Source organism: Bombina bombina, chromosome 3, assembly GCF_027579735.1.
Source record: "Bombina bombina isolate aBomBom1 chromosome 3, aBomBom1.pri, whole genome shotgun sequence".
NCBI classification, from domain to species: Eukaryota; Metazoa; Chordata; class Amphibia; order Anura; family Bombinatoridae; genus Bombina; species Bombina bombina.
This window is the reverse complement of record NC_069501.1, coordinates 602,949,980-602,972,479: the sequence shown is the minus strand read 5'-3', so window position 1 is coordinate 602,972,479 and position 22,500 is coordinate 602,949,980. Positions and strand designations below refer to the sequence as shown.

The window sequence follows — 22,500 nt, the reverse complement described above, 5'->3', positions numbered from 1 at the left end:
TACCGGATTTATTTAAGGTAAGACTGATTACAGTGATTTAATAACGACTGATATCATGCTTGCTGTAAAGGGTAATATTTTTTTTATTTACTCACATTACTGAATAGATATAACGTTTGCTGAAGGTGTATGAACGTTTATTACATATTGGTGATATAACTTTATTCTGGGGCCCAGTTTTTTCCACATGGCTGACTAGATTTTGCCTAGGGATAGTTTTTTTTAGTCCCTCTCACTGTGAGTACAGGCTGGGAGGGGCCTATTTTCGGCCTAAATTGTGCATTAGTTTTTGCAGTTTGAGACATCCAGCTTCCCTGAAGGAGTCCCCTGAACATTTAGGACCTCTCTAAAGGGTTTTTGTGCCTTCCAAAGTCGTTGTATGGGCAGGTAGGGCCACAGTAGAGCTGTGGAAGTTTTGTGTGACTGTTTAAAAATGTTTATATCGTTTTTTTGATCCGGTTTTAAAACTAAGGGGTTAATCATCCATTTGCAAGTGGGTGCAATGCTCTTTCAGCCTATTATACACACTGTAAAAAATTCGTAAGATTTACTGCTTTTTTCACTGTTTTGCAGTTTCTGTGATTGTTTTTTTCTCTTAAAGGCACAGTACCGTTTTTATTTTCTGCTTGTTCACAGTTATTAAAGTGTTTTCCAAGCTTGCTGGTCTCATTACTAGTCTGTTTAAACATATCTGACATAGAGGAAACTCATTGTTCATTATGTTTAGAAGCCATTGTGGAACCCCCTCTTAGAATGTGTACCAAATGCACTGATTTTACTATAGATTACAAAGACCATATTCTGGCTTTAAAAAATTTATCACCAGAAGAAATTGACAAGGAGGAAGTCATGCCGTCTAACTATCCCCACGTGTCAGATCCTATAAATCCCGCTCAGGGGACGCCTAGTACATCTAGCGCGCCCATTGCGTATACCTTGCAAGACATGGCGGCAGTTATGGATTATACCCTTACAGAGGTATTATCTAAACTGCCAGGATTGCAAGGAAAGCGAGACAGCTCTGGGACTAGAATAAATACAGAGCTCTCTGACGCTTTAGTAGCTATGTCTGATACACCCTCACATTATACTGAAGCTGAAGCAGGGGAGCTTCAATCTGTGGGTGAATTCTCTGATTCAGGGAAGATACTTTAATCTGATTCTGATATGTCTACATTTAAATTTAAGCTTGAACACCTCCGCGTATTGCTCAGGGAGGTTTTAGCAACTCTGGACGACTGTGACACTATTGTAGTCCCAGAGAAATTATGTAGATTGGATTAATACTATGCAGTACCTACTTACACTGATGTTTTTCCAATCCCTAAAAGGTTTTCTGAAATTATTACTAAGGAATGGGATAGACCAGGTGTACCGTTCTCTCCCCCTCCTGTTTTTAAAAAGATGTTTCCTATAGACGCCGCTACACGGGACTTATGGCAGACGGTCCCTAAGGTGGAGGGAGCAGTTTCTACTCTAGCTAAGCGTACCACTATCCCTGTCGAGGACAGTTGTGCTTTTCTAGATCCAATGGATAAAAAAATTAGAGGGTTACCTTAAGAAAATTTTTATTCAACAAGGTTTTATTCTCCAGCCTCTTGCATGCATTGCCCCAGTCACTGCTGCTGCGGCTTTCTGATTTGAGTCCCTAGAGGAGGCTGTACAGGTTGGAAGATATTATTGACAAGCTTAGGGCCCTTAAGCTAGCCAATTCATTTGTTTCTGATGCCGTTGTTCATTTAACCAAGCTAACGGCTAAAACTTCAGGTTTTGCTATTCAGGCGCGCAGGGCACTATGGCTTAAATCCTGGTCAGCTGACGTGACTTCAAAGTCTAAACTTCTCAACATTCCCTTCAAAGGACAGACCCTATTCGGGCCTGGACTGAAGGAGATCATTTCTGACATCACTGGAGGAAAAGGTCACCCCCTTCCTCAAGACAGGTCCAACAAATTAAGGACCAAACAGTCTAGTTTTCGGCCCTTTCGAAACTTCAAGAGTGGCGCAGCTTCAACTTCCTCTAACACAAAACAAGAGGGAACTTTTGCCCAGTCTAACCAGGCTTGGAACAAGGGGAAACAGGCCAAAAAGCCTGCTGCTGCCTCTAAGACAGCATGAAGAAGCAGCCCCCAATCCGGAAACGGATCTAGTAGGGGGCAGACGCTCTCTCTTCGCCCAGGCTTGGGCAAGAGATGTCCAGGATCCCTGGGCATTGGAAATTGTGTCCAAGGGTTATCTTCTGGAATTCAAAACCTCTCACCCAAAAGGGAGATTTCATCTCTCACTTTTATCTGCAAACCAGATAAAAAGAGAGGCATTCTTACATTGTGTTCAAGACCTTATGGGAGTGATCCACCCAGTTCCGCAGGAGGAACAGGGTCAGGGCTTCTATTCAAATCTGTTTGTAGTTCCCAAGAAAGAGGGAACATTCAGACCAATCTTAGATCTCAAGATCTTAAACAAATTTCTCAGCGTTCTATCCTTCAAGATGGAGACTATTCGAACCATCCTTCCTATGATCCAGGAGGGTCACTATATGACTACCGTAGACCTAAAGGATGCTTATCTTCACATCCCGATACACAAAGATCATCATCGTTTTCTCAGGTTTGCCTTTCTAGACAGGCACTACCAGTTTGTGGCTCTTCCCTTCGGGTTGGCCACGGCACCAAGATTCTTTACAAAGGTTCTAGGGTCCCTTCTAGCGGTCCTAGCCGCGGGGTATAGCAGTAGCCCCTTACTTAGATGACATTCTGATAGAGGCGTCGACTTTTCAAGTTGCCAGGTCCCACACGGACATTGTTCTGGCATTTCTGAGGTCCCATGGGTGGAAGGTGAACGAAGAAAAGAGCTCTATCACCTCTAACAAAAGTTTCATTCCTAGGGACTCTGATAGATTCGGTAGAAATTAAGATTTACCTAACGAAGGCCAGATTGTCAAAACATCTAGACTCTTGCCGTGTTCTTTATTCCACTTCTGGTCCTTCAGTGGCTCAGTGTATGGAAGTAATCGGTTTAATGGTAGCAATGGACATAGTACCGTTTGCCCGCCTACATCTCAGACCGCTGCAACTTTGCATGCTCAGTCAGTGGAATGGGAATTACACAGATTTGTCCCCTCTACTAAATCTGGATCAAGAAACCAGGGATTCTCTTCTCTGGTGGCTATCTTGGGTCCATCTGTCCAAGGGGATGAGCTTCCGCAGGCCAGACTGGACTATAGTAACGACAGATGCCAGCCTTTTGGGCTGGGGTGCAGTCTGGAACTCCCTGAAGGCTCAGGGCTCGTGGACTTAGGAGGAGACACTCCTTTCGATAAACATTCTGGAACCAAGAGCGATATTTAATGCTCTTCAGGCTTGGCCTCAGCTTGCTGCGGTCAGGTTCATCCGATTTCAGTCGGACAATATCACGACTGTAGCCTACATCAACCATCAAGGGGGAACAAGGAGTTCCCTTGCAATGTTGGAGGTTTCAAAAATTCTATGGGCAGAGGTTCACTCTTGCCATCTATCAGCTATGCATATCCCAGGAGTAAAGAACTGGGACGCGGATTTTCTAAGTCGGCAGACTTTTCATCCAGGGGAGTGGGAACTCCATCCGGAAGTGTTTACACAGTTGCTTCAACGTTGGGGGCAAACCAGAATTGGATCTCATGGCGTCTCGTCAGAACGCCAAGCTTCCACCGTTTCCTCTGCTCCCTCGTCTGATTGCCAAGATCAAGCAGGAGAGAGCTTCAGTGATTTTGATAGCATCTGCGTGGCCACGCAGGACTTGGTATGCAGATCTGGTGGACATGTCATCCCTTCCACCATGGACTCTACCGCTGAGTCAGGACCTTCTACTTCAGGGTCCTTTCAACCATCCAAATCTAATTTCTCTGCGTCTGACTGCTTGGAGATTGAACGCTTGATTTGATCAAAACGCGGTTTCTCTGAGTCAGTCATTGATACCTTAATTCAGGCTCAAAAGCCTGTCACCAGGAAAATCTATCATAAGATATGGTGTAAATATCTTCATTGGTGTGAATCCAAGGGTTACTCGTGGAGTAAAGTCAGGATTCCCAGGATATTATCTTTTCTCCAAGAGGGATTGGAGAAGGGATTGTCAGCTAGTTCCTTAAAGGGACAGATTTCTGCTCTGTCCTTTTGCACAAGCGTCTGGCGGATGTTCCAGACGTTCAGGCGTTTTGTCAGGCTTCAGTTAGAATCAAGCCTGTGTTTAAACCTGTTGCTCCACTATGGAGTTTAAATTTAGTTCTTAAGGTTCTTCAATGGGTTCCGTTTGAACCTCTGCATTCCATAGATATCAAGCTTTTATCTTGGAAAGTTCTGTTTTTGGTAGCTATTTCTTCGGCTCGAAGAGTTTCAGAGTTATCTGCCTTACATTGTGATTCCCCTATCTAATAAGAATATCAATCAGGAGATTGTTGTTCCGTCACTGTGTCCTAATCCTTCTTCAAAGAAGGAACGTCTATTACATAATCTTGACGTGGTTCGTGCTTTAAAGTTTTATTTACAAGCTACTAAGGATTTTCGTCAAACATCGGCATTGTTTGTTGTTTATTCTGGAAAGAGAAGAGGCCAAAAGGCTTCAGCAACTTCTCTTTCCTTTTGGTTAAGAAGTATAATCCGCTTATCTTATGAGACTGCTGGCCAGCAGCCTCCTGTAAGAATTACAGCCCATTCCCCTAGAGCAGTGGCTTCCACATGGGCTTTTAAAAATGAGGCTTCTGTTGAACAGATTTGCAAGGCGGCGACTTGGTCTTCGCTCCATACTTTTTCTAAATTCTACAAATTTGATACTTTTGCTTCTTCTGAGGCTTTTTCTGGGAGAAAGGTCTTACAGGCAGTGGTGCCTTCCGTTTAAGCACCTGCCTTGTCCCTCCCTTCATCCGTGTCCTAAAGCTTTGGTATTGGTATCCCACAAGTAATGGATGATCCGTGGACTGGATACACCTTACAAGAGAAAACGACATTTATGCTTACCTGATAAATTTATTTCTCTTGTGGTGTATCCAGTCCACGGCCCACCCTGTCTTTTTAAGGCAGGTGTTTTTTAAATTTTTAAACTACAGTCACCACTGCACCCTATAGTTTCTCCTTTCTCTTGCTTGTATTTGGTCGATTGACTGGGAGGTGGCAGTTAGGGGAGGAGCTATATAGACAGCTCTGCTGTGGGTGATCCTCTTGCAGCTTCCTGTTGGGAAGGAGAATATCCCACAAGTAATGGATGATCCGTGGACTGGATACACCACAAGAGAAATAAATTTATCAGGTAAGCATAAATTTTGTTTTTCTCCTTCGTTTTGCTCTATTCAATTTATGCCATTTCACAATGTGTTTGCTTTCTTTAAATGAAAATTGCTATCATGCATAACAGATCATATCAGAGCAGTAATATAATAAACATACTTTTCATGTTGGCCTTTTTGATACTGAAGCTAACAGGAACGGTAGGTAAAAATTTTTTTTTTTAAAAATGTCCTTTTTATATGTAGCAAAGAAAAAAAAAATGCTCATTGGCTCATACAGAACTCCACTGCCTTATTGGTGGATACAGACATGCCTCACAAGCATACAACTATTTTTTATTGCAGGTTTTACTTTTACAGCATTCATTTCAGGGTTTTAAATTTGATATATTATACACTAACACATAATTTATTTTGTTATAATATACAATTACATTACTAATGCTGTAAATAGAACCTAAGTCATTCACTTCCCATTGACTTACATTATATAACTGGGTTAATGTTACACCTTTTTAACAACTGTTCCTTTAGGAACCGAACCCAAGGGTAAACTGAGGTCTATAGATACATAAAGATCTATAAATAGAGAGACACACACACTAATATACACAAGCTTGATGCTTTTTGAATATAGACAAGTTATAAATGTAAATGTTTAATAATGTTCTTATTTTTGTTTTTATAGGTGAAGATGATCCCTGGATGTCCTAAAAAGTGTGCTCATCAAGAAGAGAAAGGATAATTATTAGACTATTTTTATATAAATATCCATATCTGAAACAAAATTGCATACTGATTCTTTGACCGCTATCCACTTACTGTTGAAAATGGAGCATTCAAGCCGTCATCTACGATTTAAACTGCAAAGCCTTGGTCGTCGCCTTGATGAGCTAGAAGAAGCGACCCGAAATCTTCAGAAGGCAGAGGATGAAGTTTTGGATCTTCAGGATAAAATTATTCAAGCAGAGGGAAGCAACTCTAGTATGCTGGCAGATGTTGAAGCTTTGAGAAAACGTGTTCTTAAGATTGAAGGAAAAGATGAAGAGATAAAGAAAGCAGAAGACATGTGTAGGTTGCTGAGGGAGAAGTTAGAAAATGAAGAAAATGTGACCCATGAACTTCGGTCAGAAATTGAGCAACTCCAGAAAAGAATGACTGAGCTGGAGAAGTTAGAAGAAGCTTTTGGCAAAAGCAAAAACGATTGCACTCAATTATGCCTAAGTTTAAATGAAGAAAAGAATATGTCAAAGAAGTTATCATCTGAACTGGAAATCCTGCGTAACAGAGTTAAAGAACTGGAAACTTCTGAAAGTAAACTGGATAAAGCTGAGCAACTTTTAACAAGTGAACTGGAAAAAATTAGGGCTTTGACAATTAGCTTTGTTAATGAAAGGAAATGTTTTCTAGAAAAGGAAAAGCAAAATGAAAAATTAATTCTAGCGCTCAAGGAGCAGTTAGACTTAAAAGGGAAAATGCACACAGAAGACCAAACCAAAAACCAATCTAATCTTTTGGGGAGGTCCTCTAATCAGCACCTCAACCCTGATAACTTGAAAATTGAAGATAACCTAACATCTAAGTATTCTCAAAGAATTGGGTTAGACTTCATCAAGCAGTCAGAAAATCAAACAAGCAGCAGAAATGAAAATGAGAAAAACAAAGATCAAGAAGATAATAAAATTAAAGATCTGCAGCAAGAAATTGAGAAACTTAAGAATCAAGTCAAGCAGTGTGAGAATGTTGAAGAAGAGTTAAAACAATTGAAGGAGAAAAACTGTGAGCTACAGGATACGGTTAATGAACAGAATAAAACCAGACAGTTGACCAGTGAAATAGAGGCATTCAAAAAACAGTCAAATCAATTCAAGGAAGTAGAAAATGGAGTTCTTGACAGTGAAGAATTAGATTTGCATAGCAAAGTTAAAAATGAACGAGGAAAGTATAAAGGTTTATCATCTGAGCCCTCTATTTCAAAATCTACAGCCCTAGAGTTATCTCCTCCCTTGTCAAGAACAGAGAGGTATCGCCATCAAAATTCCGATTCTCATTCTAAGAGGCATCTATCAAACAGTAGCTCAGGTAGCAGGAAATATGTTAGATCCAATGTGTTGGATTCAAATTTAGTTAGTGTTAAGAAATCTGAAGATAAACACTCAGTTGCATCACATATAACAGGGCTAAAAGAGTTTGTACCAAGTCATAATGAAAATAAAAAAGGTAAAGACCAACCATCTGTCTTAAGTCGGTATCCACCAGCTGCACAAGACCAAAGCATCCAAAAGGCCTGGAAAGGGTCTGCAAGTAGGAAAAATGATAGATTCACAAAATTGTTTGGGGAAGACTACTCTATTAAGACAGTAGAAAATATAACAAAAGAATGCATCTCAGTTGAAAAGGATGCTAAAGATTCTGGTGTCAACTTAGACATTAAAGTCGCAAGTCTTTTGGAAGAAGTTGGCTCACCTGAAAACCAATTATCCACTTCTAATACAGAAGTAGCTATCTGCAGTTCTGAAGAAGCCACTGCCTCTGATCATATTAAAACGAATAGTCTAGAAGACCAACCTAAACCAACTGTAAAATCTGAAAAAAATGACATTAAGGATACCACAGCTCAGAATCATTCTTTCAAGTATACACACTTATCAAGGAGCCAAGATAGCACCTCACAATCTTTAGATACTGCGCAAACCACAAAATTAGCACATTTAGATGAAATAGAGACAGTGACCCAACCAGGTCAAGAATCAAAAAGATTAGGCTATAATAAAGACAAGACAAAATTAAGATCCTCGTCAAAACCCCTCATTCCTGAGAAACCTAGTCTTTTTGAAACTACCAGCCAAAAAGATGTTGAGAAAAGGAATTATAATTTGTTTTCAAAAAAACAGTATAGTCCTAAAGAAAAATCAAAGTTTAAAGGGGATAACAAAATGTCTCATTTAGAAGATAATCTAATTGTTCAAAATGATGGTGCTTCTGAAAAACCCATGAAAAAGTCTTCTGACAACTCAACAATCGCTGAAACCAGTTCACATATTGAAACAAAGGCAAGACCATGTAGTCCAAGGGAAGCATTGCAATCCACAATGATCATTAAACCTGTTATCATTGAAAAGGATGTGAAAGAAGTTATGAGTAGTCACAGAGCAAGATCCAGCCCAGAACTGAGTAAATCTCAGACAAACTCTGTGCCAAATAAAGTAATGAGTAGCATAACCATCTACCCGTCTGAATCCACCTATTCTATATCTAGTATAGAAGAGACCCCGAAAGAGAGACATACTTCTACCAGTAACATAAGGCTCTCTGCAAATGAACACTCATTGTTAACAAACAATATCAGTGTTCCCTTTGAAATCTCAATTAACAAAAAGGACATGTCCGTAAGGGTAGCTGATAAGGATAACTGTTTTGAGAATGAGACTTTCAAAGTTTCTAATACTAGTGATGTTAAGGAGAAAAAAGCAAATAATGATTTTATTGAACCAATTTACTGGAAAAGTCATGACCTGACTGAAGGAAATCATTTGGACAATAAACCTGCAAAATCAAGAAGCTCTTGGAGGAGGAGTGTGTTGGGATCTACTGAAGAACTAGATTTATTGACTGAGCGTAAAGACACAGATGTAGAAAACAGATATAGGCGGAAGTCATATTTTGATGAGGACAGACCAACAAGGATACATAGTCGTGAACAACACTCTTCCAGAAGAACAAGTGCTTTAACAAACAGTTGGACTACTCCAGAATTCGTATCCAAACGGAGCCAAAGCAGTTTAACTGCAACTGAAATTTCAAGGAAAAGTAACATATATGAATCCTCCTTAACATCTGGACTGGTTTCCAGGTATTCTCACAGCTTGCAGGTATTTGTCCAGTATATTTTTTATTATAAATTACGGTTTGTTCTCATTTGTTTAACTGTTTATATAGAATGAGGGAAGGCCATGTTAGAGCTTGACAAATCGCAGGATCTTCCATATTTGCAGCTAGTTATCTCTGGGAATGTAGGTCTTGTATAAATTTCCCCAAACCCCCTTTCTTAAAGGGACAGTTTACTGTACACCAATTACAGACTCCTGCTTGCTCCTGTTTATGTAAGCTCGTTTGTACATCTGATACTTTGGGGTCTGGTTAGGAGTCTGAAAAATCAGCACAATGTTATTAAAAAAAAATAAGCAAAACTGTACATTTTTACAAAAACACTCCCTGGTGGGCTATATAAATGGATCATCTACAAAACATTAATGCAAAGAAAATTCTAGTGTGCAATGTCCCTTTAAGACTATTGGGTTTTTTTTTGTGATTATGATCAGTGCATCAGTGGATGGGAAATTGATATTGCTTAGGGTACAAAAAATGGATAATTTTCATTTATTTTTTCTTTGTTAAATTCTTTATTTTTGTAACTTTGATAGATGTTTGGTCAAAGTTCACCCTGTCCAATCACTAAGTGTATCTAGAAGTAATATTGTAGCATTTTTCCATGTGTATTATCTCTAGTAAAACAAGTCAAGTTTGTGAAAATATTTTTACTTATAGACTAACCTGTTACCTGAAATAAAAACACAAAGTTCATTAAAAGGATAGGAAACCCTAAAAATGTAATTCATGATTCGGATAGTGTGACAAATCAAACCTCAGTGTCACAATAGAGGGGTGTGGGCAACAAGGGGTTAATGGCACACAGCTCTGGTTCCCTTATCCTTGCAACTCTGCAAATGGACCTTAAAAGAAACACCACATTAGCCCCCAAATCTTGTCCACACTGCTCTAATTAACAATTTCCCTGCTGCCACGACCAAAACTTTTAAATTAAAGGGGAGTTTTGGGGAACCCCTAAAAACTCACACTATTTAACAATTGGGTAACGTGCCTTTAACCTTGGCTCAACAGGAGTGTGAATTTGGATATTAGAGCCCAAGAGACAGAATGAGATTTTCTATGCGTTTAATAACAAAAATATCAATACAGGTTACACAGTGCAAAATTATAAAGACATTCAAAATAACATACAATTGCAAAGCTACAGTTCTTTAAAAAGAATAGGGGACATAAAAAATAGAAACACAATATCTTACTTATTACCAAGTTCCTTTACATATGTGGAGAGCTGCCATTCCAGATGTTTAGTGGTTTGGTCCCAAGGGCAGTTCTGTCTAAAAAGTCTCTCTCTTGCATACTTGAACCAATTTTTCTTTGTCTTGTCAAAGACAACGCCCGGGTTATAATTTACAACGAATTCAACCAATGAAAGAAGTCTTAGCTCCCACTATCAGCCTCCAAGGGGAGGAGCGTCTGCATTCCTACACACAGTTACACTACTAAGGAGGGGGGTTTCAGCTTACAGCTTTTCTGAAAGCAGTTTTCACACACACAGGAAAAAGCAATTCACATTAACCTTTTCCAAGCTGAGAACACAATACCACCTCTGCGGGGTAGCCAATCCAGGTATCAACTACTCCACATGATTGTATCATGGCAGATAGAACATACAATGTTAAACAACTTTCAAATGTACTTTTATTATAAAATATGCTTGTTATTCTTTGTGGAAGGAACAGCATTGCACTAATGGTAGCTAGCTGAACACATCTAGTTAGCCAATCACAAGAAACAAATGTATGCAGGCACCAATCACCAGCTAGCTCCCACTAGTGTAGGATATGTGCGTATTCTTTTTCAACAAAGGATACAAAGTACATTTGACAATATAAGTGATTTTAAGTGTCTTAAAATTACATGCTCTTTCTGATTCTTGCAAGTAAAATTTTGACTTTCATATCCCTGTAATTTATTTATGACAAATCATTTATTTTTAGGTTAGTTATTTCAGAATCTGCTAGTCTATTAAAACACAGATCCTTGTGACAACTCTAGGGGGCGCAAATAATGAAAAGGAAAAAAGGCTATGCTGATAGCAGATGTCTAAATTATCAGAAGTGGCAATACATATACTTATTAGGGGAAGCCTGAGGAAACAGACAGAGATCCGAGAAACGCTTTGCTTTCTGTTTTTAAACATATATATAGGCGCCCTTGTCTTGTGATTTTTTTCACAGTATACACCTCATATTTTAGAATCTGACCTGGTGATAAATTAAAGGTACATGAAACCCATATTTTTTCTTTTATGATTTAGAAAGAGCATGCCATTTTAAACAACTCTATAGTTTACTTCTATTATCTAGTATGCTTCATTCTCCTGATATACTTTGCAAAAAAGCATAACTAGATAGGCTCAATAGCTGCTGATTGTAGGCTGTACATAGATGCCTTGTGTCATTGGCTCACCCATTTGCATTGCTATTTCTTCAACAAAGGATATCTGAAGAATTAAAGGGACACTGAACCCAAAGTTTTTTTCTTTTTCTTTCGTGATTCAGATAGAGCATGCAATTTTAACCAACTTTCTAATTTACTCCTATTATCAAATTTTCTTCATTCTCTTGGTCTCTTTATTTGAAATGCAAGAATGTAAGTTTAGATGCTGGCCCATTTTTGGTGAACAACCTGGGTTGTTCTTGCTGATTGGTGGATAAATTCATCCACCAATAAAAAAAGTGCTGTCCAGAGGTCTAAACCAAAAAAAAAGCTTAGATGCCTTCTTTTTTCAAATAAAGATAGCAAGAGAACAAAGAAAAATTGATAATAGGAGTAAATTAGAAAGTTGCTTAAAATTACTATACTCTATTTGAATCATGAAATAAAAAAATTGGGTTCAGTGTCCCTTTAAGTAAATTAGATAACAGAAGTAAATTGGATTTTTTTTTTAAAATTGTATCCTCTATCTGAATCATGAACTATTTTTGGGGGGTTTACTGTCCCTTTAACTACTCAACTAGAATGGTCACATGGCTTATGCCATTATGATTTTTAGTGCATACAGTATATGGCAAAAGAAGCCAACAATACAAATAATGTAACAGTGACCACAAAGCATGGGCAGAATATCCCAGATCTTTGTGTGTTGCACTATTATACACAAATAAATCAGGCGCCGAAAATAGCCAAATGCTGCTGCCTGCAGCTATACGAATGCGGAATAACCTAATTCTGCCCATGCATAAATAATGATAAAACATAATTTATGTAAGAACTTACCTGATAAATTCATTTCTTTCATATTAGCAAGAGTCCATGAGCTAGTGACGTATGGGATATACATTCCTACCAGGAGGGGCAAAGTTTCCCAAACCTCAAAATGCCTATAAATACACCCCTCACCACACCCACAAATCAGTTTAACGAATAGTCAAGAAGTGGGGTGATAAGAAAAAAGTGCGAAAGCATAAAAAATAAGGAATTGGAATAATTGTGCTTTATACAAAAAAATCATAACCACCACAAAAAGGGCGGGCCTCATGGACTCTTGCTAATATGAAAGAAATTAATTTATCAGGTAAGTTCTTACATAAATTATGTTTTCTTTCATGTAATTAGCAAGAGTCCATGAGTTAGTGACGTATGGGATAATGAATACCCAAGATGTGGATCTTCCACGCAAGAGTCACTAGAGAGGGAGGGATAAAATAAAGACAGCCAATTCCGCTGAAAAATAATCCACACCCAGAACAAAGTTTAAATCTTATAATGAAAAAAACTGAAATTATAAGCAGAAGAATCAAACTGAAACAGCTGCCTGAAGTACTTTTCTACCAAAAACTGCTTCAGAAGAAGAAAACACATCAAAATGGTAGAATTTAGTAAAAGTATGCAAAGAAGACCAAGTTGCTGCTTTGCAAATCTGATCAACCGAAGCTTCATTCTTAAATGCCCAGGAAGTAGAGACTGACCTAGTCGAATGAGCTGTAATCCTTTGAGGCGGAGTTCTACCCGACTCAACATAAGCATGATGAATCAAAGACTTTAACCAAGATGCCAAAGAAATGGCAGAAGCCTTCTGACCTTTCCTAGAACCAGAAAAGATAACAAATAGACTAGAAGTCTTTCGGAAATCTTTAGTAGCTTCAACATAATATTTCAAAGCTCTAACTACATCCAAAGAATGCAACGATCTTTCCTTAGAGTTCTTAGGATTAGGACACAATGAAGGAACCACAATTTCTCTACTAATGTTGTTAGAATTCACAACCTTAGGTAAAAATTTAAATGAAGTTCGCAACACCGCCTTATCCTGATGAAAAATCAGAAAAGGAGACTCACAAGAAAGAGCAGATAATTCAGAAACTCTTCTAGCGGAAGAGATGGCCAAAAGAAACAAAACTTTCCAAGAAAGTAATTTAATATCCAGCGAATGCATAGGTTCAAACGGAGGAGCTTGAAGAGCCCCCAGAACCAAATTCAAACTCCAAGGAGGAGAAATTGACTTAATAACAGGTTTTATACGAACCAAAGCCTGTACAAAACAATGAATATCAGGAAGAATAGCAATCTTTCTGTGAAAAAGAACAGAAAGAGCAGAGATTTGTCCTTTCAAGGAACTTGCAGACAAACCTTTATCCAAACCATCCTGAAGAAACTGTAAAATTCTAGGAATTCTAAAAGAATGCCAAGAAAAATGATGAGAAGAACACCAAGAAATGTAAGTCTTCCAGACTCGATAATATATCTTCCTAGATACAGATTTACGAGCCTGTAACATAGTATTAATTACGGAGTCAGAGAAACCTCTATGACTGAGAATCAAGCGTTCAATCTCCATACCTTCAAATATAAGGATTTGAGATCCTGATGGAAAAAAGGACCTTGAGATAGAAGGTCTGGTCTTAACAGAAGAGTCCACGGTTGGCAAGTAGCCATCCGGACAAGATCCGCATACCAAAACCTGTGAGGCCATGCTGGAGCCACCAGCAGAACAACCGAACGCTCCTTTAGAATCTTGGAAATCACTCTTGGAAGAAGAACTAGAGGCAGAAAGATATAAGCAGGATGATACTTCCAAGGAAGTGACAATGCATCCACTGCTTCCGCCTGAGGATCCCTGGATCTGGACAGATACCTGGGAAGCTTCTTGTTTAGATGAGAAATCTAGCACAAACTTACTTCACCACCTCCATGGGAGGCAAAGTTTGTAAAACTGATTTGTGGGTGTGGTGAGGGGTGTATTTATAGGCATTTTGAGGTTTGGGAAACTTTGCCCCTCCTGGTAGGAATGTATATCCCATACGTCACTAGCTCATGGACTCTTGCTAATTACATGAAAGAAATGTATTTTTTATCCTACGCCAAACTCGCCGTAAACCTAAACCCATCAATTTAATTAGCAGCTTAAGTGATACAGAAGACTAAATACATTAAACTATGGAAGGTGTCCTTTATATATGAAACCATACAGTTATGTCATGCTAGACTTTTACAATAGAAAAATACATTTTTGCAGGTTTTCTTTATTTAAAAAAAAAAAAAGTCATTCTAGAATACAAATGAATAAAATGCCCTAAATAAAATAGCGTTCTCTAATAAAAGACTGAATTCAATCATTTGCATGGAAGCATACAGTTAATTTATGTTTTTTTCTTTATTTAAAAAAAAAAAAAGTCATTCTAGAATACAAATGAATAAAATGCCCTAAATAAAATAGCGTTCTCTAATAAAAGACTGAATTCAATCATTTGCATGGAAGCATACAGTTAATTTATGTTCATGTTTTAGAAAATTGTTTTAAATTGTTTCTGTCTCTTCTAACAAGCTTAGATAAGGGAAGGGGGGGGGGGGGACATGATAGAAACCTTCAAATATATGAAGGGACTTGATTTAAGTGGAAGCTGAAAGCATTTTCCACAAAAAAAAAATATGCCAAAACAAGGGGTCACAATCTTAAGTTAGAGGGTGGCAGATTCAGGAAAAATGTGTGGGATCATTTTTTTTTTTACAGGAAGGGTGGTGGATTTATGGAATAAACTTCCAATTGAGGTAGCAAACACAAATGCTGTAAAGGAATTAAAAAATGCCTTCGACATGCATAAGGCTATCCTAAGAAAAAAGCAACATGTAATATGGGTAGACTTGATGGGCCTTTTTGGTTCTTATCTACCGTCAAATTCTATGTTTTTATGTTTCAATGGGGCAAGGAAATGGCAATGCCATATGTCGTCTTTAGAGTAGACTATTTTTAAAACAAAAAGTAAAATAAATGTGGGATATAAATATTAAAGGGACATTAAACACTTTGAGATGGTACTATAAAATGATAAAGCATATATGTGAAAAAAAATATATTTTTATTATTTATTTTGTCTTGTCCTATAATTCCATTTTGAAATTGAGAGCTTTTCAGCTCCTGAAAGAAATGGAAGTGCAGTGCATTGGCTGCACACTCTAGTGACCTATTTATAACTGTCCCTAATTGGCCACAGCAGAGAAGGTAACCTAAGTTACAACTCACATTGTATTATAGATGCTAACACTTTGCACTTATTTTGTCAATATTTAAACAACTAATGGAACTTTAAAAAATACATCTACATGTTGTTCTCAAACCTATCTTTTCTTTGAATGCATCATTCTATCTAGCATTTATTTAGTGTTTAATGTCCCTTGAATGTAAAATATTGGTCTCCCTGGGGCCATATGTGGCCCTCAAAATAGTTTACTCTGGCCCTCCTGTGTGTATTAGGTAAATTATTATTTTGGCCCCATCATTTTTTAGGGTTCTAAAGAGGTGTGACAAGTTTATGTTCTATATAGGCACTCAAGATAAATATAAAGACAAGCATGCATTGTCCAGTGTAGACTTCCATTATACACTACTTGGATAAATGTCATTTTATTTTTATTTAGTTCCAGATTGACCACTTCACTTGGTGGCACACACAAGATACATATGCATTGTGTATGCCTATTGTGGATTACAGCTCCCACTATGCACTACTACTTGGGTAAATGTCACTTCCAGTATGTCCAGTTCAAGAGGCCCCCCATGAGAGAACACTTGGCCAGTGTCCCCCAAATACGAGCTTAATACTCGTTATGTAAAACCATCATCTGAGATATTTAAGAATTTGCTGCTTGCTTGATGCTCAAAATATATAAATTGTGCATAAGCCCATATTTTGTGTGACAAGCAATCTCACATGTAAGAAGTTTATTTTTTAGTATTATTGTTCTTACGTAAAGAAAGAGTCTGCCATTAACAAATGGCTCAGTGGCTTGTTGTATGGCCCGGTTACCACTTGGAAGTACCTTCTTTTAGCTCAATTGTGCTTTTCACAGAGGAAATCTCAGTCTGACCCGGCCTAACATTTGAATAATGATCCGGGTGAAGTCTCCCTAAGGGTGATGGGGGAAACTAGATGTGGACTCCTTGTCTAATGTGTGTTGAGGGGTATGGTTGCATTATCACAGATGAGGCCCACAGAACGCCAAAACGATTGTCTGGGGTTTCTATGTTCCCTGTTAAGGGGAGGATTGCCTGGTATTTCGGGGCTGGACTGACTGCTAGGTGGGACCAGACTGATATACTACAGGAAAGTTTTCCTCTTTGAAAAGCACAATTGGGCAAAAGGGGCTGCTCCTAGGTGGTAACTCGGCATAGAACAAGTTACTTAGCTGTTCAGTCCTAGTAGTGTGCATTGTGCATAGAGGGATATGGCTGCACCTCACTGACGAGGCCCACAGAAGGCCAAAACGATGGTCTGGGGTTGCCATGTTCCTTGTTCAGAGGAGGATTGCCTGGTATTTTGGGGCTGGACTGACCTTGCCAGGAGGGATCAGACTGATATACTTTATGAAAGTTCTTTGTGAAAAGCACTATTGGGCTAAAAGAGGCTGCTCCTAGGTGGTAACACGCCATAGAACAAGATACTGAGCTGTTGTTCGTTCCTATTAGAGCCCTTATTTTTGTATGTAGCATTATTATTGTTACTACTGTCTACTTTAATTACTTTTCTACTAAAGATTATGGTTTTTAAATGAATATTTACATACATACATATGAATTGTGTATTGGAGACAGTAATTGGAAGAGTTTGTAGCCTAATCTAAAATTGAAAAATACTTTTAAAACTATATATATATAAAATTCTGAATGTCAAAAAAATGTTACGTTAAAGTGAAGGTTAAGTTACCTGTTTTGCTATACTGAATTATATTCATTTACCAAAATTATGAGTTTCATTCATCATCTCTTACACAATTATCGATTTAAGAAGTTATCGCTGTAATAAATAAGTATTTCTAGCTTATTCGATTCAACACGTTTTTTCTAATTTTATTTTTTTTAACTCCTGATCACGTTCTCCTAACATCCAATTGAAATTCTGTCCGTTAGGTGGCCGTCGATCCACGTCACCCACCTCCTTTTTAAACTGTGCATGCGTTACTTTGATATTCTCCATCTTAGACTCGATGTGTGCTCCCGTTTTGCAGGACCTATTAGTGTTTGTTAGAAGACCATCGCTGTACTACGCATGTATGGATTAACACATGCGCAATGGTGCGGGATATTGTAGACTATCACATGCGCAGAAGTTGATGAGATCGACGTTTCGCGCATGCGCAGTATAAACGCGTATAGAGCATGTGGGACCGCTCTATACGTCACAGCATCGAAAGTCTGGAAATTTAGGTGGGGTGGAGCATACACGGAAGTGGTAGGAAGATAATAAAAAAAATAATCAGGATATTCATTAAAAATTGAAAACTAAACTTGGCAATCAGCTTTTTATATTAAAAATGGATGCATTCATGTCTTCAACTAGAGTAAAATTAACCTTCACTTTAATGCTTTAAAGAGGGCAGTGTAAAAAGTAACATTTCACTCATCTTTATGTAGCAAAATGATCACTGAGAAATACTACTCTGGGCTCCATGTACGAAGCAGCATAAGCTGCTCAGGAGCCCATGCAATGCAGGTTTGCACATGCAAACCTGCTTCCCACAATGTAAAAAGCAGCTCTGAGGTGAACGTCCCTTCTCTTGCGTGATTGGTTGCACGAGTGAAGGGGCGGCATGTGTGTAATGGTGCATACTGGCCAGCGTGCAAACAGAACCGTTACCCATATGCAGCAAAAGGGTGCGGACAACTTCTCAAGTTGAGAAGCTTGTCAGCACAACGCTTCATACATGGGGCCCTCTGTACCTATGCTGAAATTTAGGCCGCAGATACTTAAAGCAGCTTGTCTAAATTGGCTACAATGGTTACTACCTTAAAGGGACATAAAACAAGTTGGGATAGAGACAAAATATAATATTTACTTTAATTACTTTGCCTGCAAATTTATAATGCAGTGCCTCGCCATTAACCCTTTCTTTTAAGTTTCCAAATTGTACAGCTCTAACTCCCCCCACACATTTCCTTCTATGGCTGTATCTATATCTAACATTGCTTTGGTAGAATGCAGAAGCACACAGTGATTATCTGCTGGAGCATGCCTAGAAGCAAATAAGCTGCTGTGAAATACAATGCCTGTGTTTCGGATGCTGAACACTGATAAAGGGGTAGGTGAATCAGACTTCTACAGACAGCATAGTCATTTTGCTTATTTTTTAAAATACATGCCAGCAATTTTTAAACTATTTTTTTTATACAAACTATTTTTACTTAAAGTGCCATAAAACAGGTTGAGATCTGTGCATATCCTAAAAGGGCTAATTAATTTAAAATAGTTTGCATAAAAAAAAATCTTTAAAAATTGCTGGCAAGTATTTTAAAATAATTTTCAAAAATAAGCAAAATGAATTACATAGCTAAACTGCCTGGAACAGCTAACTCCACCCCTCTTATCAGTGTTTAGACACAGGTATTGTATTTCAACTGAGTTCACAGTTTCTAGGCATTCTCCAGCAGATAATCCCTATTCACTTTTGCATTTTACCAAAAGACCAAAAAACATAGATACAGCCATAAAAATTGTGTGGGGGGAGTTTAGAGCTTTACAATTCAGAAACTAAAAAGAAAGGGTTAATGGCGAGGCACTGCAGTATATAAATTTGCAGGTAAAGTAATTAAATTCCATATTATATTTTGTCTCTATCCCAACTTGTTTTATGTCCCTTTTTAATTAGCCCTTTTAGGATAAGAACAGATCTCAACATGACATGAAACTCAAGATGTTTCTTTCATGATTCAGATAGAGAATATAGATTTAAACAACATTCCAATTTACTTCTATTATCTAATTTGCCTCATTCTGTAGCTATCCTTGGTTGAAGAAATAGAAATGCACATGGGTGAGGAAATCGAACGTGGCACCTATGTGCAGCCACCAATCAGCAGCTACTGAGCCTATTTAGATATGATTTTTAACAAATGATATCAAGAAAATAAAGGAAATTAGATAATAGAAGAGCCAAGAGTAACATTCTATTTGCCAGTGACTCCCTGGCTCCTCGGTTTGTCGAGCCCTGAATAAAGGTCCCCTACACAAATATATTATATTTTGAGCATCTTCAGTTATGATTTATTAGTTTTTTCTTTGTTGAGTTTCTCTAGAGACCATATCTATTCTTCCACTTTTTTCTCTTTGGACATTTTTCTTTTTTTTTAAGCCTCAGCTGTCCTTACAAACTTTTACTTTACCTTTCAATGAAATATCACATTCTCCAAATTTTTGTTTGAAAGAGCTTTGGCTTATAAACTGCTCTGTGCAATTCCCAATTGAGTGGAAAAAGGAAATGTGCTTTTTGTTAAAGAAATCAAAGTCTAAAAAATAGGATCTATTAATTATTTATCTCCTGTTTCTTGACAGAGTACTTTAAAGGGATACTAAAGTCAAAATTAAACTTGCATGGTTCAGATAGAGCATGTAATTTTAAGACACTTTTAAACACACATTTTCAAATGATCCTTTGTTGAAAAGAATATGTACTAGGAGCTAGCTGGTGATTGGTGGCTACACACATTTGTCTCTTGCCTTTGGCTCATTACATGTGTTAGGTCCCACTAGTGCGTTGCTGCACTGGAGCTGTCTTTGTGTGTTACATTTTTTTGCAGGGATTAAACACACACTTGTATAAAAGCAATAGTGCAATAATAAAACACTCTAATATTTTAGGGCATTTTATTTTTGCACTTTTATATCCCTTTAAAGAGAAAAGATCAAAAAACATATTTTTGCATGGCAATTCCTCTTTGTTTTGTGGAAATGTTGTCAAAGTTATACTTAAGTAACACTAAAACTAATTAGTAAAACATATCTAAATAATCAGTTACTTGATAACTATTTTGCAGTGCCATCTTTAGAATGGTAAGATTATTGCCAAACTTTCAAAAATGAAGAAAAAAAAAATATTTAAAAAATTAAGCATTTTTAACCTCTTAATATACCATAGATTAAACTGAAAGTCTGTGGGATCTTCCCATATGATATTACAATGTTCCATGCTGTCTTAAAAGTGCTGGGTGTGACGGACTCCGGCTACCCCGACTAGGTAGCTCTGCCAAAAGGGTCCTTCCTGTACCTGGAACTTGTAGCTATAGAGCTGAGAAAGTGATTTTAGCAAGAGCCCACCCTAATAACCAGACAAGACCAGTATTAACCCTTTCAGTGCTAATGACGGCTCTGAGCCGTCACAGAGTTTCTCACTCTGGTGCTAATGACGGCTCAGAGCCGTCATGAATACTCTCCCACCTTGAGGGAGATCTGGGGGCTCCGTACTGCTCCTACCCCGGCGATCGTGCCTGTAGAGTGATAGGCATCGCCGGGGCTTCATGTGATGCGCGGTGATGTCACACGCAATTACGTGATGACGTCACCGCGCAACTTTATTTATACTTAACAATGGTGGGAAATGGCTTAGCAGCCAAAGGGTTAAAGTGAAACACAGACTTTATTGTGAAAAACACACAGCTTATATACACATTCTCATCTTGATAAGATCCCTATCTGATCCCGCGCTTCCTGCCCCTCCAGACAGGCTGGCGCCTCCATAGGAGCCATAGTCACATAGAAACCCCACAATAGCTAGGTCGCGGTTTTCAGGGTGATCCCGGGGGAACGACGGCCATTCTAGGGTGTCGTTAGAGAGCTCCTGGTCCCCAGATGCCACAGTCCTAACAGCGACATGATCCGTTATTGGGGACTGGAGCAGCAGCCTGGCAAAGGTATTACTTCCCTTTGAAAAAGCAGTTTGTCGGAGAAACATGTCAGGGGAGTTTGGGGAGTAAATGGGCTCTTACCTTCTTCTTTTTTAATGTAGCAAGGAAAACTAGTACCTTAAAAAAACTTAAGGCTATAAATTTATATTCGAAACCAGTAATGTCCTGTGTGACTCTATACATATAGAAATAGGATCGCTACTTAAAAATTACTAACTTTTGAATAGAAGTGTTGTAATGGAGGAATATCGCAATCATTTTGTATACTGAATTAGAACACAGGCCGTTATTTACATCATACAAGCCAAAGCAGGTTTATTGGAGAGAGCTGATTTCCTAAGTATTAATATATTACTGAAACTATAGGTAATTATTTGAAAGTACTGAAGTGGGAGTATTTGCAAATGGAGGTTTAAATTAGAACTCACATCAGTAGTCTTTTTAAAAAGTTTATGTAGACACATCTACTCACTATTAGTTACACATTCCCTGAGAACCAATATTATATAACTGTAACTACTTCTATTTACTGAAACTATTGAAGGGGGGAAGACTTACATACCCAATGCTTCGATTAAGACTCACTATAGCAGCTCACTGAGCAATTAATTTACTAATATATATATATATATATATATATATATATATATATATATATATACACACACACAGGGAGTGCAGAATTATTAGGCAAGTTGTATTTTTGAGGATTAATTTTATTATTGAACAACCATGTTCTCAATGAACCCAAAAAACTCATTAATATCAAAGCTGAATAGTTTTGGAAGTAGTTTTTAGTTTGTTTTTAGTTATAGCTATTTTAGGGGGTTATCTGTGTGTGCAGGTGACTATTACTGTGCATAATTATTAGGCAACTTAACAAAAAACAAATATATACCCATTTCAATTATTTATTTTTACCAGTGAAACCAATATAACATCTCAACATTCACAAATATACATTTCTGACATTCAAAAACAAAACAAAAACAAATCAGTGACCAATATAGCCACCTTTCTTTGCAAGGACACTCAAAAGCCTGCCATCCATGGATTCTGTCAGTGTTTTGATCTATTCACCATCAACATTGCGTGCAGCAGCAACCACAGCCTCCCAGACACTGTTCAGAGAGGTGTACTGTTTTCCCTCCTTGTAAATCTCACATTTGATGATGGACCACAGGTTCTCAATGGGGTTCAGATCAGGTGAACAAGGAGGCCATGTCATTAGATTTTCTTCT

The 22,500-nt window shown here is 38.0% G+C and overlaps 1 protein-coding gene across 1 annotated transcript in view; it reads left to right on the top strand.

Annotated features, from left to right (window-relative positions):
• Positions 1-22,500, top strand: part of LUZP1 (leucine zipper protein 1) — a 309,455-nt gene that overhangs the window by 241,651 nt on the left and 45,304 nt on the right. The window contains exon 3 of the mRNA XM_053707205.1: positions 5,942-9,125. Within this exon, the coding sequence (XP_053563180.1) occupies positions 6,084-9,125 (3,042 nt within the window). The 5' untranslated portion in view covers positions 5,942-6,083. The remainder of the gene's footprint in view (positions 1-5,941; positions 9,126-22,500) is intronic.